Source organism: Gekko japonicus, unplaced genomic scaffold (assembly GCF_001447785.1).
Source record: "Gekko japonicus isolate JY-2015 unplaced genomic scaffold, Gekko_japonicus_V1.1 scaffold11, whole genome shotgun sequence".
Lineage (NCBI taxonomy): Eukaryota > Metazoa > Chordata > Lepidosauria > Squamata > Gekkonidae > Gekko > Gekko japonicus.
Window position 1 is genome coordinate 178734 of NW_015166418.1, and position 27618 is coordinate 206351.

Sequence of the window (27618 nt, forward strand, 5' to 3'; positions counted from 1 at the left end):
TTCAGATATTAAAACATGACCTGTTAGTCTGCTATGTTTTTACATAGTAGCTTTGTGTGCAGAATGGCTGTATGGTTGCTACTAAGCCAAATAATGCTGTTTTCTCATAAGACATGCTGTCATAGTTATTTTAAATGCTTTATTATTAGTGCGATGTTAAGTTCTATGCATTTTCTGTACTTTGCATAGGAGTAGTAGAACATGCAGGTGGAGGAGAGCAAGCAGGTCAAGAGTTGTCCCAGAAACATTACAGCAGTCCCACACACAGTCCCGCCCTCCTTTTCCCTTTCACATTAACTGGCCTGGATTCTAGGCTGCCATACTCAGTTTTTGTGAAATTTTCAACTGCCCTTTATTCTCTACTGCTTCGCCACATAAGTAATTTGTTTGTTTTTAAAAAATTTTAAAAACCACCCCATGGCCCAATAGGGCTTATTCCTGTCAAAGTTAGTTGATGATGGTGGACTCATGAAACATAACAAAGTCTGGTCTGTGATGTATTTGTAGAATATATTAAAAAAACAAGTGAGCCACATGAGTTCCCTTCTGAAGTAAGGGGAAGTGATGGCTCATAACAAAGGAACGAGAATTACTTCATCATTACCTGTTTATCTGTTCCTTGGCTCATTGAAGCAGCATAATAAATGAGGTATGAACCAGGTCAGATCTAAGCGTAACAAAACTATACACACAAACAAAACCCAAAACTTTGATGAGCATCACAGAATTAGTAACATGTTTTATCAGTTATGTCCTGGCATCCAAAGATTTATGCAAATGTAGTTGATTGTGTGCAAATAAAATATGCAGATTATATTCAGCCCTTCCATTTTGAGTGTACTCCCAAAATAACCTTGATTGCTGAACAGAGTTGTCAGGCATAACTATTGTATGATTCCAATAAGAAGTCCATATCTGAATATGGCACATGAAGGATTTTTATTTGGCTTGTTTACTAACTGGAAATTCCTGTTGTGACAGGATAAACTTTAATGCATGTGAAATTGCAAGTTTCAATGTGCAGTCAATCAAATGTTTACTACTGTAGAATTATCCCTGAATCAATCTGTTTCTTTTTAAAGTAGCCTATTGGTTATCCAAAAAATACATATAGAGAGGATTCTGTTAGACACATGTTAACACAGGCAATTGATAAATACAGAATGTGGTATTTAAAATTTTCTCTTGACAGTTGTCAGAGCTGGAACTTCAGGGAAATAACTTCACCAGTTATCTAGGAGTTAGGCTTTCCTGCTTTGTAAGCATGAATTCTTGAGCGTACTTATGATTGTGTTAGCAAACAAAATTTACAGAGTTCGCCAAACGTGTTTCAAATAACTCTACATGTTTCTGAAATCCATTGACTAGGTGAATAATTCTCTTTCTCTTGCTACATTCATAACTTTTCAGCTAGGAAAACCTTTGTTAAGGACATTTCTCTGTATTTCCCTAACAAGTACAAAGATTTTACTCAACAGATAAATAGAACTTGGCAACTGTGCATCAGCTGTTTGTAATTACAGTACTGTTGAGGCTGGTACTTCACCAGCACTTTCAGACAGAGGATTTATCCAGTAGTTATAATGCTAAATGTATGCTCACATCAGGTGCCACTTCCCTGATTATTACAAATTCAACGGTACTAAGTAGAGATGTGAAGGCCCAGAAAAATTTGGGGGGGAAACTTTTTTTCCATTTTTTCCCCGAAAAATAGAAAAAAGAAAAGAAATTGATTATGGAACATTTTATTTTAACATGATGAATAAAATATTTTAAGACAAAGTGTTCAAATATTTTCCAAATCATTTCTAAAAAATATGTATGGTTCAGATTGATCTAATTTCTGTGCACTGAGGACAAGCAAGTCCTAGGTTACAAACTGAACTCTCCAATGCAAGAACAAGATGCATTTCTTCCTTTAGGAGGTGCTATTGTCACAAGAAAAGAAAACCGTTTCAGTTTTGTTTTTGTATGTGGGTGGGTATTCTGTTTGTAATAATTGTTTGGATACACTATATTTTTAATATGCTAGTTGTGTTAATTTCATGCCAAGTAAAAATGTCCATAGTCATATTTTATGTTCCTAAAGTAACAGAATGACTTTCAATCTGGAAAAGAAAAAAGAAGTGCTAATGTAGCATTTTTTCCCATTTTTTTCTGGGGGGAAACGGGGTTTTTTCCCCGAGCTTCAAAATTTCCGGAAATTTTACATCTCTAGTACTAAGAGAGTTGACACTGGGGGAAACTGCAGTTGCTAATGGTAGATTTAAACTTCCAAGCATAAAATTGCCAAGATAATGGACACCACTTCTATAAGGTATTTCCTGTTTTGTTTCCAGTTTATGATACCTTGGTAGAAAAATGTAATATTTTCGGTTACCCTTAGCTTCTCCTAGACATGCTTTGCCCCTTTTCTGAAGTCCCTCCCAGCTTCAGTGTCTTACCGCTTGATAAATTCATAGATGTTGTTTCTGTGTGTTGCAGTGCAGTCCAGTGCACAGTTACACCAGTCTGTGCCCATTGATTTTAGTGGGCATAGACTGGGGTGGTTCTGCATAGGATTGTACTGTTAGTCCTCATCAGGCACCTCTTCCATTGCTGCTGATTCAGACTTTCTAAATTGATTGCACCAGGGCTTTAGATATTGAGACAGGAAACAATGTAGTTCTGCTCTCTCCCTGAATTCTGCATCAACAAACCAGTGCACATTTCTCAAAGATAGGGTAGGCAAATTACTTTCATGTTTTTATTACGATGCACCAAGATCAGATTACAACCACAAGAGCTAGAGAAATACTTTTTGCAGTGAAAGCTGAGATTCACTGAATGCTAAGTAAGTGTGTTGAGTGCTTGGGACTTGCTTGTGCATCACATGTTGCAAAACAAAATGTCTTGAGTATGTAGTGGAGTCATTAGTTTAGTGATCTTGCAGATTTAGGGGCACTTACTGAGCTTCAGGTTCCTATCCAGGCTTCTTAGTTAATTACTTCTCTGTCATTAACAAAATGTCCACAGGTATGATTTTACAGGGTATATAGAGGGATAGAACCGGGGTGGACAGAAATTTTCATTGACCAGTTGCCCTTGATTAGTATGCACCAGGAAAACTGTAGGGGAACTAGTGACCACCGCTTTGGCTAGTGCTCTGTGCCTGCTTGGCCAAGGCATTCTGTTCAGAGCCCCGATACTACTGTGGGAGCTACAGAGGTGTAGTTGTGTGCAGCTTGGGGACAGAGAGGGTCCCTACCTAGTGGCTATTGTGCAAGTTTGAGTGGCCTGTACCAGCTGCCACCAGCAATGCTGTTCTATTCCAAATAAAATCTCCCTGCTGAGAGGAAACCAGAATTCAGTTTAACTTTTAGCCTGGGAGAAAGTAGGCAAGACAGTAAAAGCCAGTGAGAAAACTGCTAGGTAATGTGAAAGCCAGGCTCACTACGTCACATTTTGCCATGTGCACTGCCACCATCATTACAGTTCCTGTTGGCTGGGTTGGCTTAGTGATCTTGCAGATTCAGGGCCACTTACTGTGTTCACTTGGAAAGGAGTTTCATAGGTGGGCCTGGCTGGCTCTTGCCTTCTGGCCCTTAACCGAGCAGGAGCTGCAGCTTGAAAAGTGCTTGCCATCAAGCCAAGGCATTTCACACACCAGGCTGCCCATTGGTAGTGGCCAGAAGGAGAAAGACTTTGGTTGTAGTTGCTGTTGGGCAAGGTTGCAGAGACCTGGGGAGGAAGTAGGATAGAAACTGAGACTCAAGACTTCCCAGCCTGGATGTAGCAAAGAGAAGGCATATACCAATGAGATATGAGTGAAATCTGTGATGATCTACCTGTGCAAGACAGAGCTACTGATTTAGTATCTGAGTTTTCTGATACATTTACATTTATTGTATGTAAACGCAGCCATGGGAAATTACCCAATGTGTGTGAGCCTGCCCTTCTTGTAAAACCAGAGGGAGTCTATTTTTAAATAAAACCAGAGCATGTGGGCAAGCAGTCTCTGTTCTGTTGTTTGGAGCATATTTTCTCCTGGCTCCGGTGCTGGAAGTCAGCCAGACTGGGAGGAAAATACTGGAATCAATGAAGCACAGCAAGGTGTTTTGGAAGAGCGGGGCTTTGCTTCCATCTTCTCTGTACTCCATTTTTGTATCAAACAAAACTAGACTTTTCTCTCTTATCTGTCCCTGAGTATCCCAGGAAAAGAGGGAAAAGCGCACTCACATAGCACCATGTATGATTTTGCGTGGCCTGAAACGTCTTGCGGGGTACAGAAGACATGCAGCTGTCCAGTTCTTTATCCAGTACATTTTATCTATACAATTTCTGGGGGGCACCTGACTTCGGATGTCTTCACCCTGGCTTTTGGCTAGGGAACAATCTGTGTCCCTTGTAAGGCACAGTCCCCAGAGTTTGAGGTAATATGATTCAGGGTGACTCAAAGCTTGTTTCAAGGTAAAACTGCCTCCCAGTTTCTTAATTTTAATTTTGTGCTGAGGGCACCCTGTTTTGAAGCTATTTGGAGGCCTTGCAGGGCTGCCTTGGAGGGTAATTGATTTGGTCTAGTCTAAAGCAGATTGCTTCAAGTGTCATCAATATTTGTGGTTGGATTTGCAAATAAGGAACTAGGAACTATGAGTAAGGAACTGGGAACCAACTTCAGCCTCTTCCCAAGAGGAAAGAATTATACTGCTATGGACTTCATTTTTCTCCAGAGGCTGGAATGAGACAGACCACAAACCCCAAAAAACCAGAGTCTATGAGTCCAGCTTTAAAATCTTGTCTTCCAGACAAACCTCAGTACTTCTTATTTTTAAAAAATGAGAGAGCATCACTATGACCCTTTAAAACCATCAGCAATTCTTCTAGACATATTGACAGCTTTGCACATTTTCCAGGCACTTATTACCATGCAAGTGCAAACTTCTACTACTGTTTGCTGAAATGTGAGCAAGAAGCAGCATCTTCAGCTTTTAACAAAATAGGATTTTTAACAAAATGTAGTAACGAAATCATGTGATGTTATTAAAAATGAAAACTGAAATGTAAGCTTCCATTATAACAGAAGAAGAGAAGAGGAGATTTATACCCTGCTCTTCATTACCTGAAGGAGTCTCAGCATGGCTTACAATCTCCTTCCCTTTCCCCTCCCCACAACAGACACCCTGTGAGGTAGATGGGGCTATGAGAGCTCTTTCAAGAACTGCTTATAAGAGAACAGCTCTGAAAGAACTTATGACTGACCCAAGGTCACACCAGCCGCTGCATGTGGACATGTGGGGAAGCAAACCTGGGTCTCCCAGATTAGAGTCTGCACTCTTAACGACTACTGGGTTGTACATTTGACCTTCTGAGAGTACCTGTTGCAATCCTATGCAAACTGTTTTGAGAATAAGGTTTGGGGAGATCAATCAGTACTTGGAAGAAGTAATTATGACTGGCTGCACCCTTAAACTAACTTTGTGGCTGGCTGTGCTCTGAACTGCCTTTTATGGCTGGCTCAGCTGATGGACCCTGGGATTCTAATAAAAAACAAAAAAAATGCTAGGTAACAGACAACTGAGACTGCTCACCTGCTCCCAGAACTATAGCTGATCCCCAGACAACAGAGATCAGCTGCCCTGGAGAAAATGACTGTTTTGGAGGGGGGGACTCTGTGCATTATACACCACCCTTCCTGGGCATCATCCCCCATATCTTCAGTAATTTCCTAACCTGGAGCTGGCAACCGTAGTTACCAGACCATTCAGCAGACAATCTAGTTACACACACACACCCTTTCTGGGGACAATGCAAAGGGTAGCTGTTTAAGAAATGTAACCCAAGAAACTAGATTTTGAATATTGAAGAAATGTTATTACTGAAAACAGTCACTTGCTGCTTGCTGCAAGTGCCTGATTGTTAATGAACAAATCTTATTTTTTGGAATTTGGTTGATACAGATCTTACGTGATTGTTATATACTAGCATGTAGTGTCTCTGTACATTGTTGCCCAAACTGACAGTGATGTCCTCGTTGTTAAAGCTCATAGGCTGTTGCATAAAATTGTGTTAGTCTAGGTGACGTATATAGTCCAATGTAATTATTAGAGGCTTTGTTGAATGAGTTAATGGTTGGCTTGGGGTTTTTTACATAGTGTTATCAATGTGCATGCTCTCTTTACCAAATACAATAACATGGATCCTTGTCCTGAGAAGCTTACAGTCTCAAATTTATCATAAGGGATATCACAAAGAGAGAAGAATGAACAGTGAAGAGTATGCCTTCATTTCAACTATGCATACTTGTACTTTCATTCTGTATTTAAACTAAGCTGTGCCAAATGTCTTGCAGAAAAGGAAGTGAGAGAAGTGGCGTCATGGAGATGATGGGGGAGGCAGTTTCAGGCAGTCAAAGGAGAAACAGTAGAGTTATTTGACGGTGCTGAAGATCTTTTTTTTAAGGAATATTGTAAAGAGAGAAGTAACAAATTGGTAGCAGACTTATCTCTCTTTTGCTCATATACAAAAGACAAAGGCAAGGGTTTGTGCCTATTTTACAGATTTGATGGTGATGAATGTGGAGAGCACAGAGTGAGATGAAGGACTGGGAGGAAAAATGAGAAGTTGTGTCTTAGATAAGTTGAGCTTGAGGTGGTGAAGAGACATCCAAGTGGAAATATTGAACAAACGGTTGGAGGGGAGAAGTAAGCTCAGAGTGGGTTGGATGTCATCAGTTTATGGCAGCTAAAGCCATCAGGTTAGACGTGGCCAATCAGGGATGATGTGTAGAGAAAGAGTGGGCCAAGGATAGGTTCCTAAGGAAGCCCAGCAGAGACGGGGAAGGCAGAGGCAAAGGCTTCCCCTGTGGAAACACTGAAAGAGCAGTTAGGGAAGAAGAGAAGCAGCTGTGGGCAGTCACAGACAGTGACATCAAGAGACATGAAGTGGAGGATGTGACAATGAGAATAAAAGAGCAAAGTGGAAATCAGCTACCAGTTTGAGGGGGAGGTGAATCAAGTGGTGGCTTTTTCAGAATGGGACAAGCAGGCATGTCTGAGCATAGTAGAGAAGGAGCCAGAGGAGAGGTTGGGAAACAATGGCAGAGGAGTTGGCAACCAAAAACTGGGAGAGAATTGGATCAAGGTAGTATGTGACGAAATTGGATAAGGCCAGTAGGGTAGGTGACTCATTAAGTGAGGTGTGGGTGTGGGGAGAGGAAAGGATTAAAGGAGGTGAAGGAAGAACTGAAAGAGGAGGGAAATGGTGTGGGAGAGTTATGAAGGAATGTAGTGTTTTAAGGAGGAAGGAGGTGATGGGACAGGTTTTAACAGAGCATCAGAAGTGGAAAAGAGATTTTGAGAATTCTTAGACCTGGTGATCAGGGCAGTTTTGTTGTGTTGCTTAGCTTGGCAGAAGGCAGCTGAGAAGAAAAAGGGTGAATATATAATGGACAAAATCGGCCAGCTCTTTTCTTCTTGTCTAGAAGTGAACAAAAGTGTTAGCATTTAACTGCATGAAAGTCTGAACAGAGATATCAGATGGAGCATGTGAGCCAGAGAGGGATGAATGTTCTACTAGGAAATTGATGCAAGTAAATCAAGAGTTAACGACCCTGAATGAGTAACTGCGGTCTGTTGAGAAAGTTGAAGTGTGTATGTGGGGAGGAAGCTTCCAAGAAAGCCACTACATGAATTGACTGCAGATCACGGAAAATACAAGAAGCGGAGTGTGGTGCAGGTAGACTGTGTGTAATGTGGAATGAGATAAGGTGAGGGTCAGGCAGAGGATATTCCGCAGCAGTGAGTTCGGGGGGGGGGGGACTGCTAATTTTTTAGTGAAGATGAGGTCGAGGAAGTGCCCAAAGTTTGTGGAGGAATCCATCTAAAAGCAGAGATTGAAGGAAAGGAAGTAGAAAATCTGTGGGTCAGACTCAGAAGAGATATCAACACAACTGTTGAAATTACCAAGAAAAAAGATTGTCTGCGTGGAAGAAGATGGGTCAGTCATCAAACTCTGAAATAAAGGGAGAGAGGGAGCTGGTAGCATGATACAGGACTGATACATAGATAAAGAGCTTGGAAACAGAATTATACAGAATGAAAGCTGAGAAACAGCAGAATGGGGATCTAGGGTGGGGTTGAAACTGGCAGGACACCACAGCTGTACACAACAATTTAAAAGAATGGGTCCCAAATATGGGGGAGTAAGCTGCTGTCTTGGCTGAACATTATGGGTTGAACTCTGACTCCTTAATAGCAGATTAATGCTTTGTTTCTATTCCTCTGCTCATTTATTATGCAGCATATGAATATCCAAGCACCGAGACATGTTGCAACTCCAGGCAAGCTTTAGTTTTATGGTAATATGACTCTTGAGGTTCAGAGTCTCCCGAGGTGATGAGAAGCTGTTCACTTCATCGATTACAGTGGAATTTATACCGCTGTTCACTTCATCGATTACAGTGGAATCGATTACAGTGGAATTTATATATGGATAGTGTAACTGTAAATGTGGTAATAAAGTATAGAAGAGAGAGGCTGCAAGAAATTGGGTTCATCTAGATTCTGAAACATTTACATTTACATGAAGAAAAGTCACAAGCTCTAGAATATCACCAATATAGACTGTATTTGTTGTTGTTTTTTAAATTGCCACTGACTTCCTATGAATTAGTATCTCAGCCTCTCAGCAGTCTGGAGTCCAAGGAGACACATAAAGGCAACAAAACCAGTTTTTCAGGAAGTACAAGATGTGGCAGGGTATCCTTGAATGTAAAACGTTTAACTTGAGCTGAAGAATTATTTGAAGTCTTACCAATAAAAAATGAGGGACTCTCTCTGATGCATAGTGAAATTTCCTCAAAGTGAAAGATGTTTGCAAATCATCATACTAAAATCATTTTAAGGGACTTTTTACTAGTTTTTTTACTTAAAGCTTCCATGTAACTTTGACATTATTCCATGTCAATTACTTCCATGTTTATATTTATGTTCATGCTTTCATGGGTTCCTCTATTTTGCTTTATAATGGTGTCACATGGATAGAATAACCTGACCAGGATTTAGCTGCAAATTAACACTGCAGAAAGAGGCTGAAATCTGTCCTGTTGCATTTGTTCCTGTTCTGATCTCCTGCCATTGGAATGAAACATTTCTCGTGGAAGGCAGTAAATGCAGGCTCAGATATCACCATGTGATACATGGAGTCTGTTGGCAGAGTTCAGAAACAATCCAATCTACACTTTGGAGTTTGCTTTCACTGAATTTATTGCAAGTGGATTTTGCAGAAAGGCAATAACTGACTGTAGGCCGTTAAGGCAACAGAGGGGCCTTCAGAGCAGAAGCACTAACGCATACTAACACACAGCAGAAAGAGAAACAACAAGAGGCAGGCTGAACTACAAGAGAAAAACATTCAATAAGCCCTTACCCTTCAATAGAGAAAGCTCAACAGCTCCCTGTAGGGTACAAGTAGGGTTGCCAAGTCGACTTACCTGCAAAGCGGGGGGATTCCTGGCTCCGTTGGGAGTCTCCCCACGTGCACGCTTTGCGCGTGCGTGCCACGATGACATCACCAGAAGTGACGTCATCACGTTGCCCACGTTGGGGGTGGGGCACCGGGACTCGAGGGAAAACCATAGAGTTTTCCCTTGATTCACAGAGTATCCCCCCCACAATGTGGCCAGTGTGATGATGTCACCTCCGGGTGACATCATCATGCTGGGGACGCCCTCCGGTAGGGGGTGGAATTCCCCCCGGGGCCCGATCTGCCAGCAGCAGGTAACAGGCCTCCCAGGCAAGAATTTACCCGCCCCCAGCGGGGGCTTAGCAAGCCTAGGTACAAGTGAACTAAACTACTCCGTAGTATTTGCACTAATCAGATTCTTAGCGGGCTGTTGCTCCTCCAACAGAGTCAAGCAATATTTAACCCACAGGGCAACTTCCACCACCCCTACTTACCCGTCTTTAAACTTCGCAACTTTTAATCCTATTTCTTACACCTAAGGGATGCCTTTTTCTCTCAAAGCTTTAAAGCACACTGATGAAAAAAAAAAACACCAAACCATTAGGATTCTAAAGGTGTTCTTGTTATACAGACAAGGTAGAATGCTGAGGGTGAGGGTTAAAACCAAGGGAAGCAAAAGAGCAAACAAACTAATCCTGATGCAGAGACAGCAGATGGGCTGGTGGCGGTGGAGTAAGTTGTCCAGTGAGTGTAAACTCAAAAAGATTAGCTATCAAAGGAGAACAAGGAAATGTATTTGTTGGCACCAAGGAACAATGTACTGAGTTCAGGTAGGCCAGCTGGCAGTTTCTGGAATTACCTTATTTCCTGATGGTAGGGTTAACTGCCAGATTCTTCCTTAGGCCAAAGTGACACACTATCTTTTGCCAAAGTTTTTGGAGAGATTATATAGATTGGAGAAGCTGACTTAAAGGCACTGAGTCTGTTCCCCTCCACCACCAGCTGAAGAAGTTGGCCATTGTTGTATGAAGAGATTGTGCTTTGCTCACCTAGGGTAAGGTGCACACCAGCACTAAACCTCAGGCAGCCTGAGTTACTCTGCTGCAATTAAAGACACATCAGTGTGAGGTTCCTTAAGGGCTATCATATTTATCATGGCATGAACTTGTATGAGCCATAGTCCACTTAATCAGATGTGTGAAGTTGTTGGGAGTCAGTTGGCAGATATATACCTGTGGCTACAAACAATAGATGGCCCATGTGGAAAATATTACACAGAGGTCTAAAAGATTCAGGTTTCCTGGAAAATTGTAGCCTTGAGCATATATATCTCTGCTAATTAAATCTTACACTTCATGCATCTGGCTGTGGCTCATAAAAGCCACACTATATTTGTCAGTCTTTAAGGTTCCACAAGACTGATGTTTTGCCCTAACACAGCTACCCACTGGAATTGTTCCTCTTTTGTGTGTCGCCAGCTAGGGCTGCCAAACTCCAGGTAGGGCTTGGAGATCTCCTGGAATTGCAACTACTGTCCAGGTGACAGAAATCAGTTTTCCTGGAGAAAATAGCTGCTTTGCAGAGTGGACGCTATGGCTTCATGTCCTTGCTGTGGTCACTTCCCGGGCTCCACCCCCAAATCTCCAGGGATGCCCCAACCTGGAGTTGGCAACCGTATCACAAGCCCTCTGGTGCTTTGATATTTATAAAAACATTAAGGGAAATGTGTGCTGAAAGAGGAAAATCGAAGTCTTGAAAGCAAATTCTTGAATACCTTTGAAACCTGCCAAGGACAGCTTGAGAAAATAATTCAGTGAAGCATTGTCTCTTCGCTCAACAAAGGCTCTAAAGAAGGGATGTGACAAGGAAGGTCAAAGTCTCAGATTATGTTCAATTATTTATAACTCAGTGCTCTTGCATGAGTAGAGTGTAGTTCGCTATGTTAATGCTTTGTAGGCTATGCCTGTCTCTTATTGACTGAGACTAGAACAAAGGAGAAGCGAGCTAATGGGTATGGAGAGGAGTAATGGAGAGATTACTTCTGGCCAGAGAATGATGAACAGCTACATTCCAGTGGAGAGAGATGTCAGCTGAATGCCCATCCAAAGTCTCATTCTAATTATGCGGGGAACTTCTTAAAGAGGTCCCTCTAGCTATCACTTTAGTATCAAATTTATTTGCAAGCAATTATCAGGAGATGCTGTTTAACTTTGTGCCATAAAAAGCGTCAGCTGCCCATTTTCTCTATTAAAGGGACAGAACTTTTTTCCATTGGGCAGGAGCAATTCAATTCGAGACCAATGGAGGAAGATGTTTCTTTCATTGGGCTGGATCTGAAGAACTGTTGAGCAGAAGACAAATAGCCACTAGTGTTTCTTTGCAAACAGTTGCACAAGTACTAAGTGGGTATGTTCAGACAGAGCTGTAATAGGTAGATTCTCCTAACACAGGAGTCTGTGAGATTGTTGAGCCTGTGGGCACATTTGGATTTTGACAACAATTAATGGGCACCAGCAGTATATGGTTTCTGTATGAGACACAGCTGACCACAAATTGATTGTCATGGAATAAGTCTCAGAATGGTGGGAGATTCCAAGGTGAGTGTAAGATGGAGGAAGCTGTTTTAACAACAGCTGTTGATGGCTCTTTTGAACCCCTCTTGCTCAAATAAGGTGGAGAAAATCTATGAGCAAGAAAGGTGAACCGTAAGTGAAATAAATAAAGATAAACAACATTGGCTCTCTGTTTGGAGCAACAAGGAGTTGTGTACCAGGAAACATATCAGTGGGTGCCATGGCGTACAAAGGAGTATGCAGGGATCACTGCCCTAACAGTGCTTATGTTAGCACAAAAATAGGCTTGATTTAAATGTGAAGCTGGTGGAGCAAAGTCTACTTTCTTATGGCTTTTGTACTTATGCAGTGTCCTGTTTAAACTGGGCTGCTACCTGTATACACAGCCACAAATGGGTGCATTGCAGCCCAGTTTAAATGAGATGCTGTATGTGGGGGTGCAGTGTTCCATGGGAAAGTGCTTTTGTCTTGGCATTGTTATTAAATCAGGCCTTAGTTTTACTTTTCTTGTGCAGGCTATCAAACAGCCCTTGTGTGTGAAAGATACTTTCTAAAGGCAGAAGGGCACCTTTGGAGTCTGGACTCTGCCCATGGTAACTAAAATTACATCGTATTCAGGCCTGTAACCATGATTTTTTTGTTTGGGGGCATTTAAATTTGTAAGGGGGCAGATAAATTAAAGTTAATTAAATTACCTGGGTAGCATCTCATGGCATCCACAGCCACTTTCTGCCCCACCGACAGCCCGCTTTCTACATGCAAAATGGAAGCTCTACCACTGAGCCATGGCCCCCTCCCCACCTGCCTCTTCTTTCCCTGTTTCCTTTGATTTTCAAGTACAGTAGGTTGCATTCCCCCTAACAACCTAAAAACCTCACCTTGCTCATCTGCTTTACAATGCAGCCTTATTCCAGACTACCAAAATCAGTAGGCTTGGACTAGAGCAACTCTGCTTCAGCCCAGTGTCCCCTTCCTCCTGAGAGGCTATGGGCATTTCTTCCCCGGTGTCGGATGGCTTGCTTGGAGAGAGGGAGTTTCTTTCTCACAATGGTGGCGGGTCCCTGGGGATTTTCGAGGGGTCTTCATTGTGGGGCGGAGAAGTAATACCCCCACTTAGTTGTAAGGCTGCCAAAGGCTCCTCCCTGCCAAATTTCTTTGGTTAATCTGGAGGACATGTGGAGGCGTCCTGCAAAACACTATGCGAGAGGCATTTGCAAAGCTCCTGTGCTCCCACCGAGTTGCAGCAGCTGCCTGACTGGCCAGCTGGAGGAAAAGAGAGGCTGCTGCCTTGTTGGCTGGTGGAAGCCCAGACTGTAGGAGGGAGGGAGAATGTGGAACAACCTGCTGCCAGGATCCCAGCAACCGGGCTGGAGGGAGGAGTCTCTCCTGTGCCCAACTCGACCGGGGAAAGCTCTGGATGCCAGGGTGTTGTATGTTACTGTGTTTGTAAGGCTACAGCTTTGCTTCTTGCTTGGCATCCAGGCGGCACAGACAAGACCAGGCACAGCACTGCAGCTAAATTTAAACTTAAAAAACCTTATTCTAATGTTTGTGGGGCATGGCCCTGAGATGTGGCTATGGGCCCAATTGTATGTTATATTCAAATTTAACCCTATTATCTAAAATAGGCCAGTTGAAGTGGTTTTCTCAGCATTGGGTCAGAGTTCACAGTTCTCTTATCTCACTAGGAAAGAAGTGTCATTTTTAAATAGCTTGATTTATATTGTATTTAGTTTGTGTGATGAAACAGATTCAGGCATGTTTTTATACGCTACATTTATATCTGAATCTTCATCTACGGAACAACGCTACATTCAGAGAAAATGCTTGTGTTCATATTTCGCATTTGTCTTTATTAACCTTTTCTTGGCTAAAATGTTCTCTTACGCTGCATATTTTTACGTCTGTTACAAGAAGCCAGTGTGGTTCACTAACTAAATTATTTTTTCTCCAGGTCTTCTTGTGGGTACTCTTGATGTTGTACTAGACTCTAGTGCAAGGGTGGCACCATATCGAATCCTCTATCAAGCCCCTGACTCTATGATATATTGGACTATTGCTTGTGGTAAGTATATAAATCCTGAGCAGTTTACTAGAGGATAGACTGTTCTTTGTAGCTCATTGGGGTATGCTGTGTTTCTTACATTACTGATATAGAAAAGGCAGTTTGTAAGACTTATGTCAAGTAAGACAATTACATTCTTCTTTTGCACTTAATCCCAGATAGTTTCCTGAATTAACCAGAGTGGAAAAGACCTGAAGACCATATGTTTATATCAAACATTTGTTTACAATACATCTTTGCAATTATTGTTGTATTGTAGACTACAATAACCTAGTAGAGCCACTTGGACTGGTGTCTCTGGCCTAGAGTAGACATAACATTGCTGATCTCTTAACAGTGGTTAACAGCGAAAGAGTATGGTGCAACCTGATGCATTTCAACCCCTTCCCTCATCTCCTGTCCCATATGAATTTTCTGTTGCCCCAACTGTAATTACATTTGCAGTGGTGTTAACCATGTTTAATGCATGTCAGCATTTACTTTAGCCAGAACTGCAATCAGTTACAAACAGTAGTTTCAAACCCTGGTTGAGAGGTCAACCTAGTTAGCATTAACCATGGTTAACAGTGGTAGAGATGTCTGCTGGGCCTCTCTTTCTAATTACTAACTGGAATAGTGCCACAGTTATCTTGAAAAGCTTTTTATTTTTTGCAAGAGAGGGATTGTGGCTTTTGCTTGACAAAAAAAGTAACTGCATATGTGATTAAAGTGATTTTTATTTTGCATCAATATTTCTCCCCTTTAAAAATATACTTCAACTTCTCAGTGGATTTTACTTTAAAAGTCTTCATTGTCTTTAAGTCAGAGGTTATCCCTTGCAAAGTTTCTTTCATCTTGCTGTGTGTTTGTGGTAATAATTTCACTTGTATACCTTCTTTAATAAGACAGTCCTGTTTTTAATCTTTCAAACTTAGATTTGTAGAATATATGGTGCATATATATGGTGCACATTTACTTGGAAGTAAGTCCCATTGTTTTACTACCAAGTAAGTATATGTGGGATTAATGGTTTGTTTGTTTAATAATACAGATTTAGAAATCTGCACCCATCAACTTTATTTTTTGTGGTATAAATAACTTCAGTTTCTTTCTTTACTTTTACCTGTCATAAAGGACGATCTGTTAAAAATAAATAAATAAACGACAATCTGTTTGAGTTGGTGACCATGATCTGAAATGCTTACTGGGCCCTGTCTTTCTTTGCATCCTAAGCTAACAGGATGTGATAATATATCCTGACAGCAGATCTTTGAAGCAATTTCACAGACTCAAACTGCTCTGTGAAAGTTGCCATTTTCTTGGAACAAATGTGAAATTGTACCATTGTTTTTAGTATGTCAGACTTTCCATTATTGCACCAAAGACTTGTCCAAGCTGATAATATTGATCCTTGATAGGCACAATATATTTGATATTCATAATATCAGCTGAGATTCTGAAGATGCCAAGTTCAATTATTTATAACATGAGACTAAAAAAAGTTGAAACATGGATGTTATCCATTAAAATGCTTAAAATATCTAGGGATGGTTTTGAAGTTGGCTCAGAATTCAAGTTTCAGCCACTCAGAAAGCCAGTCTTCAGAGTGAGAGTGAGCCTTTCAGTTTCTAACAAGAATTTCCACTGCTCTCTTCAGGAATATGCATCCAGGTGCCTGGTGCATTTGGGGAAATGTAGGTTCTAGAATACACAGGGTGCCACGAGCACTAGACATTCAGGTCACTTGCAGAGGAGGAGGAAGGAAGGAAAAATGGAAGAGACTTCCCCTCTTCTCCACTGTATGCTGACACCACCACCTCACTCACTAGAAGCAGGGTGGAAGAGGCAGTGAGGAATTTCTGGGGGAATGCACCTTGAATTCCATGGTGTAGCTGGAGACATTGGGTGGGTCTTGGTTTTCTGAGCTCTCTAAGTGCTCAGAATCAATTTGCTGATATATCTGCAACTGGGTCAGTTTCTCTAAGCTCAGTTAGCCCTGTAATCTTTGTACATTCAGAACTTTAAAAGACCTTTTATGTGGTGGAAAGAAAGTATATGTAACTACATTTACCAATAAAATAAAAACACTGTTGATATAATGTATATGTTTTGTGAATTTTGTTAGATTGCCGGTTGATGTATACATACACATCATGAGGGAATGAACTGCCAAAATCTTATACTCTCACTCTGAGGGGGAGGGCATCTTGACAGTCATGGGTGATTCCCATCTGTTCATCCAGGAGGCAAGACTAATATTCTTCCAGGCTTCCTGTCTTCTGGGCAGAGTCACCCAGTTTCCTCAGTTTGGTAACCCCCAAAACAGTATCTACACTAAAATACTAAGTAAACCAACATTTTAGGAAACAGGAAATACAGGACAGGAAACAAGAAAGCATTAACATGGCAAAAACAGCTTGTTATCCCCCCCCCCATTCAAATCAGGGTGGACAAGATGCCCTCCCTTCCTCAGAGCAGAAGGAGCCTTCACATAAGTGCCAGTGTTCCTTTCTTGCTCTAAGGGGGAGGGCATCTTGGGCAGTTGTATCTCATGTCGGGTAGGAAAATCAGTCCACCTGCACCACTTGCTGTAATACCTTTCTTCTGAAGGCTCTGTCAGATGAGCAAGGATACTCATTTTGTAAGGCCTGATGAAGGTCGACAGAGATAACCATGTGGTCACCTTAAGATTTCCTCAATGGAAGCTTCAGCATCCAGTGCTGTGTTAGCTGTAACACTATGAATGGAGTGAGCTGTGATTCCAGGTGGTATCTGGAGTTTGCTAGCTTGGTAAGCATGTGAGATGCACTTCCTCAGATTTATTACCGCTCTAAACATTTTCTGTCCCTTGTTAGGTGTACCTACTGAGACAAAGAGAGGGTCTGTTTTATGAGTTGATGCTATGTGCCTGATGTAGATCCTTAGGGCTCTGAAGATCTAGCATGTCACTCCTTTTCTTTGGGATGGAACCATTTTGGACAGAATGAAGGCAATGATGTTTCCTGGGAGCAGTGGAAGCAAGTATTGACCTTTGGATTGAATGTTGGATACATTCTTAGAATCACTTGTCCTTGTTAGAAACACAGAGACTTTTCTTGGTAGATAAAACTCCTGGCTCTGAGACCCTTCGGACTGAAGTCACAGCTGTCAGAAACAGGACCTTCGTTCTCAGCCATTTTAGTGGAACTTCTCTCAGAGGTTCAAATGGAGGTTGTGTATGCACCAACAGGACTACATGTAGTTGCGAAGAAGGAAATTTATGGACAACTGGAGGGTTGACATGGGCTACTACTCTGAGAAACCTGACTGTGTGAGGATGTCTTAATACACAGCATCCATCAGCCTCCAGGATCACTGTAACCAGAGCTGCCACTTGTCTGTGTAGCATATTTGGGTTGACACCATTTGCAGAACTCCAGGATTTAGCGTAACATAGGGGAGAATGGGTCTAGGACAGTGCTTCCATTTGCACCACCTGGGAGGCATCTGTAGCTTTAAGAAGGGGATTCCCTCAGTGGCTGTTGCTAGGCAACAACAATATTCCTGGCTAGATTTCTGTGAGTAAAAGGCGGGGGGGGGGCAGGGCCCTTTCCAGACCTATTTTGGCCTTTGAGGGAAGTCTCATTAGGACCAGGCATCTAGGGTTGCCAGCTCCAAGTTGGAAATTCCTAGAGATTTTATGGTGGAGTCTGAGGAGGGCAGGGGATGGGATGGGAGGGGATATAATGCCATGGAGTCCAGCTTCCAAAGCTGCTATTTTCTCCAGAAAGACAGATCTCTGTGGTCTGGAGTTCAGTTGTAACTCTGGGAGATCTCCAGGTCCCACCTGGATGTTGGCAGCCTTAGGCCTGGCAACAACCTCTGAGTGACTTGATACCATTCAACTTGCATGACTCAGCTAGGACTGGCTGCTTGCTACTGTTCAACAGCAGCCTTCCTAGGAAAGGCAGTGTGGTAGCAGTTAGAGCTTCAGAGTAGGATCTGGGAGACCTAGGTTTGAATCCAAGTCTTGCTACTGAAGCTCACTGGGTTATTTGGGGCCAGTCACATACCTCACGGGGTTGTTGTGTGGATAAAAAGGGGAACTGACCTCTGTAGTTGGGAGATCTGTTGTGATTCCAGGAGGTCTCCAGGCCCCAGTTGGAGATTGGCAGCCCTAGAAGTAGAGAATAAAGCAGAAAAAGGGGAGAGGCTATGGGGGCTTCCTGGCAAGTGAAAGAGGAAATAGTGGGGGAGGGGGAAATGAGATGCAGAAGGTTCCAGATTCAATCCCTGGCATCTCCAGTTGTTCCAGGATCAGGCAGTAGGTGATATGAAAGACCTCTGCCTGTGACTGTGGACAGCCACTACCAGTCTGAGCAGACACGACTGACCTTGATGGACCAAGGTCTGATTCAGTATAAGGTAGCTTCATATGTATTGATGTGTACGTGTCATAATTTCTTGTGACAGGATGGGGGGGGGGAGCTATGTTGGTCTGAAGCAGGAGAACAAAGTTTGGGTCCAGTGGCACCTTTAAGACGAACAAAGAGCTTACAAACAGATGCAAGAACTGAATGATGTTAGTGTGTGTAGCAAGATAAAACATTGTTAAGCCCCTCATTAATATTATTGTACGGTGTGCTAATTTGCTGCTATTCACAGGTTTTACAGACTGCTTTAATCCAATCTTAGCTACATCTGTTGCACAGCTACTTATGTATCTTGACTCTAATTAGCTCTTCCTGGAAACACCCTCCCCACCCATATGTAATGGTTGGTGTCTTCTGTTTCAATGTATCTGAAGACGTGTGCGTGCACATGAAAGCTTACGCCCAAAATAAAACTTTATCTTGGTCTTAAAGGTGCCACTGGACTCAAAATGTATTGTGATTTTCAATTGAGATGCTTTAATGTATTGCAGTTTGTTTCTTACTTGCAAGTTGAGATATTAAACCACTCAATTTAAAATCCCACTTTGTAGGTAAGAAACAAGTCTCAGTTTGCTAAAGTGTCCCAATGGGGACCTTACAATAAGTTGTAGGCAGGGTGAAGGTTTTCTTAACCCCACAAGTCTTTAGTCTCAGCTCTGTACAGAAGGAGAAGGACAAAAGCAGAAGTGGAGTGTGCAAACCTAAGAATAATCCAAACTCTCTGACCACATTCAGTCTGTAGCTATCTGTGGCTGCTTGCACCATTCCCGGTAGCCCTGTGTAGACATCCCAATCACATGGGCACTCACCACGCAGAGAGGGAGAATGAGTGTGAGCTTGTAGACCATGTCCCCTGTCTCCACATGATTTCCAAGTGGTCAGCATGGGAGGAAGTGTCTGCGTGGACACTCTCTCCCCGCAGTCAGAATATTTTTGCAGGGAGGGACTGTATCCATACATTGCCACAGCCTGATTATGAGCCAGTTAACCCTATTTATTTGTTTGTCAAAGAGTAGGAGTACCTTTTTTTAAGAGAAGACAAGCAAACAAGAATATAAAAACAAAAGTAGTTTAGAAGATGATTTCAGAGCTTTCATGAATAGTGATAGCGTAGTAACAAAAAGCATTTTTTTATTGCTCAACAGAAAACAAGCCATCTTTTTGCATCCCTCTAGTGATTTAGGTATATTACCTGTATGTTATGTTATAGCTCTCTGTGGGTATGTAAAAGCTACAGAAAGAACTTAGTCCTTAATACCACATCCAGAGTTATAACGATACATTTTCGTGCAGTAATTTCAAGCAAAGAACAGTATGATGATCACATATGAGCCTTTGCCGCCACTGTTTAAATTATGTAGGCTTTCAGTAATGATTTGTATTCAGAGTGCAGAGTAGAAATGCAAGGCCTCCCTGGAATGGTTCAAAATGATCTCATTCCTCATCAGCAGAACTGTGTCAGAGAAGTTTATACTTGCGGTTCCCTGGAAATAATTTCTCTACACAGGTAGTTTTATAAATTAGTGGACAGGAAATAACGGATTTGGTCATTGCATATACCGATGACTTCCTGATGCTTTAGTGATCTACACACTATATGTGCAAATATTTTATGAATTCAGGGTTACAGTGTAATCTACAAGAATAATCTAGATTTTAAAAATTACATTAATTACAATAGGAGGGAATGAAGCACATGGTTAACTCTCCCATTGAACAAATATATTAAGAGCGCCTCTCTCACTGTGACTTAAATTTGGCTGGATTATACTTTGTATTTACAGGTTTTGAGACAGTTAACAGAAGACGGTTCCAATCCAATTTCTTTTTCTAATTATGGATTATGCATGTACTTCCATGCTTTTTAAATTGACTCCTGATTAACTAGTTGTATGTATTTGTTATATTTTATGTATTGTCGAGATCATCGGCTGTTTCATCCTGTATTGATAATGTGTAAGCATAAATATAAAGAAATGCTGGAATGCCACATGCACCCCGGGTTTCCAATATCATTTGGGGCTTCCATAGGACTCTGTTAGACATGGAGTATTTGCATGCAAATAAGCAGAGCAGGGTTGTCGTAAGTTGCTGTGCAGTACTGAATAACAATACTGGATTTCATTGCAAGGTTATCAGAAGCCATTCTGTGTTCTATCTACTCCCCAGTCCACAATGTGGTGATAGTAATAGTGGAAGGTTTATCTCCCCTTACATTAGGTAGCATTTGTAAGACAATTTTGAATACATTTACCTCCCCCAAAAAAACCTGATGCATTTTCTCCATATTGAAAGACCTGTGTGTCATAAGAGTATGTACTTTTTGTGTCTTCTCCCATTCACAGTGCCATCAAAATAGTGCAATCAGGAAAGTCTTGGATCTAGACACTTGGGTTAAAGTTGAGGATTTAATTTTGTTCCAGACTATTATCTCTGATAAGCAGCAGTCAGGATTACCATTTTAACAAGACTTAAAAATATCATGGAAATCCAGTCTGCATGGACAAGTTGTCTTAGAATGTAAACTAGTGATCTAATCAGCTCATGGGTCACATGGGCTTTTTTTGGATGAAACTACTCTGTTTTGTTTCTTCTTCTTTGCTGCTTTCTTTGTGATTGACTTCCATGCACATGTTGGTACCTGAATCAGGTTTACCAGGGAGGGGCCGTGGCTCAGTGGTAGAGCATCTGCTTGGCTTGCAGAAGGTCTCGGGTTCAGTTCCCAGCATCTCCAGTTAAAAGAACCAGGCAGTAGGTGATGTGAAATATCTCTGCCTGATAACCTGGAGATCTGCTGCCAGTGTGAGTAGGCAGCACTGACCTTGATGGACCAATGGTCTGATTCAGTAGAAGGCAGTTTCATGTGTTCACGTGTTTGTGCGTGAAAAAATTGATTAAATGTTTTTGTGCTTTAGGATAACAAGTTACAGACACTGAACCAACAGTTTATTTTGTTCCTGTAATAGGTTGTTCAAGGAAAGAAATAACTGAGCACTGGGAATGGCTGGAACAGAACTTACTGCAAACTCTTTCAATCTTTGAAAATGAAAATGACATAAACACATTTGTCAGAGGAAAAATACAGGTAGCACATGTCTTGTCCCACAATTAATCATCTTACACTTGACCTGCCAGTTTGTTTATTTTGCTTTTAGGAAAGTGCTGTTTCCAGTAGAAGCATGGCTTGTCTAGCCTTAGGGGAAACACCTCATTGTCAAAGAGCTGTATTAGTGTAATCAAAGAAATGAGATAGATTGAGATCCAAAAAGCTACTTCAGGAGCAGCCAAGGGCAGAACCGGCATCAGGGGTTGTTGTGGTGGGGCGCCTGCCAGGACCCATAGCCTGGCCCAACTGGAGACATTGGGGCAGTCTTGCATTTTCCATATGGGAGAAGTACCTAGAGACAGCAGAGGAATCTGAGCATGGGATGCTCAACTTTGCTCCTTCCTCCAGGTACTTCTCCCAGTCAGCTCAGAGTCCTGAACAAAACTGTAGTAACTCTTTCTTGCTTCTTTTAAAACTGCTGGCACCAGTGGAACAAAAAAAAAGAAGTGTGAGCAATCACATTCCATCCCCTCCAGCGTAGGCACGATTGGGGAATAAAGAGCAACAGTAATTGGGGAGAAGTTGGCAGTGAAGGGGAGGGCAGAATAGAGTTTCATTGAGGGCGGAAGGTGGCCACAGTTGGGGTGAAACAAGAACGAAGCTGCAGTGGAAGGGCTTACGATCATCCTGTGTTTTAAGGACCCATGAAACTTGCAGACAGATGCATGTAATAGACTAATGGGTTTTCTGATTGATTAAATCTGGTAACAGCAGACATCTGTGTTATCTTGCAAGATGCTTTTGAAATTTCCATCAGTTTCAAAAGTAGGTTTACTATAGAGTATGGGGTGCTATTATTCTAGTGAAACTAAGTTCCAAGCTTCCTTGTGAGTGTGGAACGAGTTGTGTGGTTCTTTGGATACTGGCCGTATGGATTTCCCAGTTCAAAGGCTTCTGTGAACCTTAAGTGAATTACATGTAGCAATTTAGATTTTATCTTTTTGTGCTTGTTCTATACTACATTGATAAGTTGTTTTGCAAATCTGCCCATACTCACATGTTAATGCTAGTCCGTACCAAAAAATGTGTGTGTTGTTGATACTGCAATACAAAGTATGCATGTACACTCTATGTGGCCAAACCATATTAATCTTCTGCTTCAGGGAATCATTGCAGAATATAACAAAATCAACGGTATCAAAGAGGATGATGACACTGAAAAATTTAAGGAAGCGATAGTGAAGTTCCACAAACTCTTTGGGATGCCAGAGGAAGAGAAACTGGTGAATTACTATTCCTGCAGTTATTGGAAAGGGAAAGTCCCTCGCCAGGGCTGGATGTATCTTAGCATTAACCACCTCTGTTTTTATTCCTTCCTCATGGGGAGGGAAGGTATGTATGAGTGGCTTCTGTGTTTATTGATGTCATGCAAATATTTGGAACAATATTTATACATTTATGTATTTGGGACAATTTATACATGTCAGTGTATAAGTGCATAAATGGCAACCTTTCCAATTACCTACTCATATAGATTCAGTTATCATGTGTCAGTTTGTTGTAGTGCGTGGGGCTGCTAATAGAACATCAAGCCATGTTTAGTGTCCCAACAGGGAATGATATCTGCACATTTTAAAGGTAGTAGCCAATACTAAGGTAAAGGTTTCCCTTGCACGAAAGCCAGTCGAATCCGACTCTAGGGTTGCGGTGCTCATCTCCGTCTCAAAGCCGAAGAGCCAGCGCTGTCCAAAGACATTTCCGTGGTCATGTGGCTGGCATGACTAAACGCCGAGGTGCATGGAACGCTGTTACCTTCCCACTGAAGTGGTACCTATTTATCTACTTCCAATTTCTTGCTTTCAAACTGCTAGGATGGCAGGAGCTGGGCCCAGAGACGGGAGCTCACTCTATCATGCGGCACTCGGGTCTCGAACGGCCGAGCTACTGACCTTTTGGTCTGCAACTCAGCGACTTAACCACTAAGCCACTTCCAATCAGCGTTCCCTCTATGCTGAGTTAGTGTGAGCTAGCTCACACATTTTTAGCTTCCGGCTCACACATTTTTGTCTTAGCTCAGGAAAGATGGCTCCAGAGCAAACTAATTTACTCAGTAGCCAAATCACTCACTCACAACTTTAATTCCAGTAGCTCACAAAGTAGAATTTTTGCTCACAAGACTCCACAGCTCAGAGGGAGTACTACCTCTAAGCAATTCTGAGACATGTTAGCATTAATTTGGGGGCTATAGTGGCAATGTACTATGCTACTATGCCGTGAGTCTCAACAGAGTATGTTACTGAGAATGCTGTCACAGCAAACAAAACTTTGTGGAGGGCAAGTAGAGGGAAAATTGACCTGATGATGTGATGAAGGCACATATAACCCTTAGTTGCTATTATAGCAGTGTAAATAATAGTAACTTGATAACTTGGAAGTCAAGTGCTGAATGTAGCAGAAACACTATAAAAAACAAAATATGAACCAAGGGGCTAGTTCTTATTTACCTGATAATTTTGTATATAAACACACAGCAGTTTTTGCTCCAAAGAAGGTGAGGGTGGTTCAGATAAAGCATTTATCATTCACATGCTCATTTCCTAAGAAGTGCTCAGCCATACATAATTACTGTTTTTGTGTAACCATCAGCTTACCAACATCCTGGCACCAGGATAATTACAAACATTCCTAACACCTGAATCAATTTTGAGCTTTAACTACAGCATGTGTAGTAATCGCACTGCCTTTGTATTACCTTAAGATATTGTCTCAGATTCGCTTTTCTGTTACTGCACCCTGATCTGTGACTAGGATAGGGTTTGTTTTGGAGTTCCAATTGCAGAATGGAATTTTGCCAACTTTCCCCTCTTGTTGCAGCCCACAGCACCACTCAGAATGCTCCCCCTGGGTACTGGGAACTTCCAGGAAATTTGCCAGGAACGGGAGGGGGGTGTCCAGAGGGAAGAGACAGTAGACAAGAATTTACTCTCTGCTGGTGAAAAGTGACCTTTGAATACAACTTGTTGATTCAAGAACGTGTCTTAATTTTGTAGATGCATCCAGAAATGTCCCAAGCAAAGCCCCTTTATTAGTTCATGCTATTCATCTTTGTTGGGGGGAAAACCCCTACTTTGAACAGAAATGCTGTCGTCAGTTACTTCTGAGGAAGGTGATCAGGAGAGTGGTGGTAGAGTGACTTCAGGATATCCTGGATGGCACATCTATACTTAATCCTTTACAGTCTGGCTTTAGGCCTGGCTGTGGCACTGGTTTCCCTAATGGATAGCCTCCATTTAAATATGGACAAGGGTTGTGTCTCCCTTCTGTTGTTAGATTTTGGCAGCCTTCAATACCGTAAGATGCTCAACATTATTTAAGCATTCAGAGTAAGAGGCTGGATTAAGAGAAAGTAGATTGGAGTGGTTTCAGTCTTGTTTTGACAGTCCTTCAAAGTGTGGTAGTTTATTTTAATTTATTTCATTTATACCCCACCTTTCTCTCCAATGGGGACCAAAGCAGCTTACATTGTTCTCCTTGCCTCCGTTTTATTCTCACAATAATCCTGTGAGGTAAATTAGGCTGAGAGTGAGTAACCAATGCAAGGTCACTCAGTAAGCTTCCATGGCAGAGTGGGGCTTCAAAAACCGTGTTGTAAATAAATATTGCTAATAACTGTTGCTTGGTCTTGCTTCTGTGAATTGTTTTTAATGCCATCTAAGCTAGTGACAACCACTGCATTTTATTTCAGTGATTATATAAATCACTGTTGTGTTTTATGGAGAAATAAATCCTACAGTGTTAGCTGAAGCAACAGTGAGACACTGTATTAAATAGGATTTAAGTTTATAGGTCTGTCTGTGATTTTGTTTTTCGAAATGCTGAGTGATCTTTTTTGGCTGAAACTTTGCTTTCTTTCTTTCTTTTTGTCAGCCAAGCTAGTTATCCGGTGGGTTGACATTATCCAGCTTGAGAAGAATGCAACCCTGCTTTTACCCAATGTGATCAAAGTTAGCACAAGGTCCAGCCAGCATTTCTTTTCTGTTTTCCTCAACATCAATGAAACATTCAAACTAATGGAACAACTTGCAAATATAGCCATGAGGCAGCTCTTGGACAATGAAGGGTTTGAGCAAGACAGGTCTCTACCCAGACTTAAAAAGAAATCTCCTAAAAAAGTATCTGCCCTAAAACGGTATGTATCTATGCTTTGTTTTAATTCAGAAACCAGTAGAATCCCCAAATGAAACTGACCATGAATGGGTGTATCTGTTTTGAACAGCATTTCCTCCATGAAGTTTATTAGAGGTGGCCTGCCCTCTCAAAAGCCTGTGATTTAGGGTGGGCTGCATGGATGGAGGGAAAGACTGACTTCCCAAGGATACCCAGTAAGCTTCATAGCTGAGAGTAGGGATTTGCTGCCAACTAGTCTGTAACTAGTGAGAGATCAAGATGGGTAGCCTTGCTAGTCTGTCTGTAGCAGTAGAAAAGAACAAGAGTCCAGTAGCACCTTAAAGACTAACAACATTTGTAGCTTTTGTGAGTCACTGCTCACTTCTTCAGATACATTGTGTTAGTCTTTAAGAGGTTACTGGACTCTTGCACTTTTCTAGTCTGTAACTGGTTTTTCTTAACATTCATTACCTTTGCTTTTTTTCCTCCTTTGGATTTAGAACTGGGCTTTGTCTTGTCTTGACAGTTTTTTGTTGGCATAAAGCCCCATGTCTAAATAATTATGCCATGCTTTTAAAGGGTTCACACATAATCCAGAGATGTTGATTATATACGTAGCAGGATGCAGGAAAGAGAGCCTTGGGCCTACATTGCTTCTCCCAGTGCACACATTACCTGGATTGGAGATTGATGCTTATATCCATAAACTTTAAAATATCATAATCAAATATTCTAAGTTTTCTTATTGTTAAAAGATAATGTGTGGAGTGTTGCATTTAAGTGCTTTCCTAGAAAGTGCCCCTCTTGGCAAATATCAAACACCACATGTAAGAGAGTGTGTGTATAAAATATATATTATATACAATACTGTGGGGCATGGTCCAACAGAAAGTCCTACCATGAGTGTATATCAATAACTTGCTTGGTGCACTGATTAGTGTTAGACTCCACCAGCAATGAACTGAATGATCTTGGGGAAGCTGTTAGCTGCCAGCTGGATAATCCATCAATGAAACCAATAGTACCAGTAATCTGCCATATAGAATTATTGTAAATATGCAAACATAAAGGGCTGGAGTTTGCACAGATCTTTCTCTCATTTTCCCTCAAGCAGTCCTATCGAACCTAGAGAAATTGATTCCTGGGGTTTCAAAACTCACACAGACAAATAAGAGGTGTGTTGACAGAAGAGATGAGAGTTCCTCTGTACCCATGTGATTGTTGATCCACATGTGTACCGTGACTCCAGGAATCAACTTTCCTAAGGTTCAGTGGGGCTGCTGAGGGAGGGGTACATAGGAAAGATCCCCAATGTTGCACTCAAGAATCAAGGGAGCCAACTCAAGTACTGTATAACACCTAGTTATAAATGAAGCACAGAGAGAGAGAGAGAGAGAGAGCTACAGAAATATTAGTGTTAATGAGCTGTTATTAAAAAAGGAAATTTGTAGTGCTTGCATATAACCTGTGGGAAAATGCATGCATATGGACAGTAATACTCTGAAATGCTCTTTTTAGGGATCTTGACGCCAGAGCCAAGAGTGAAAGGTACCGTGCTTTGTTCCGGCTTCCTAAAAATGAAAAACTTGATGGACACACAGATTGCACTTTGTGGACTCCATTTAACAAAATGCACATTTTGGGCCAGATGTTTGTATCTACAAATTATATCTGTTTTACTAGCAAGGAAGAACTCTTGTGCAGCCTTATTATCCCACTGCGAGAGGTAGGTGTAAAGGCTGATTTTAAAAAATTTTTAACTGTGTGTGTAAAATTATTTGTCATTATCTTAGCTTCCTGTTACCATTTTAGTATTATATGTCATTACCTTTTTTCCTACAATCATTGCACAATTTACTGAATATTGATGTAATCTCTCTTGGAATGATGAGGATCTGTACAATTTTGGTCCCTGGTTGTTGTTTGGTTTTCAGA

At 41.5% G+C, this 27618-nt stretch overlaps 1 protein-coding gene across 1 annotated transcript in view; it reads left to right on the plus strand.

Moving 5' to 3' along the window:
- The window catches only part of TBC1D9 (TBC1 domain family member 9), a 61622-nt gene that overhangs the window by 5994 nt on the left and 28010 nt on the right, over positions 1-27618 (plus strand). The window contains exons 2-6 of the mRNA XM_015411609.1: positions 13969-14079; positions 21437-21555; positions 22680-22908; positions 25444-25705; positions 27202-27409. Coding sequence (XP_015267095.1) covers positions 13969-14079; positions 21437-21555; positions 22680-22908; positions 25444-25705; positions 27202-27409 — 929 coding nt within the window. The remainder of the gene's footprint in view (positions 1-13968; positions 14080-21436; positions 21556-22679; positions 22909-25443; positions 25706-27201; positions 27410-27618) is intronic.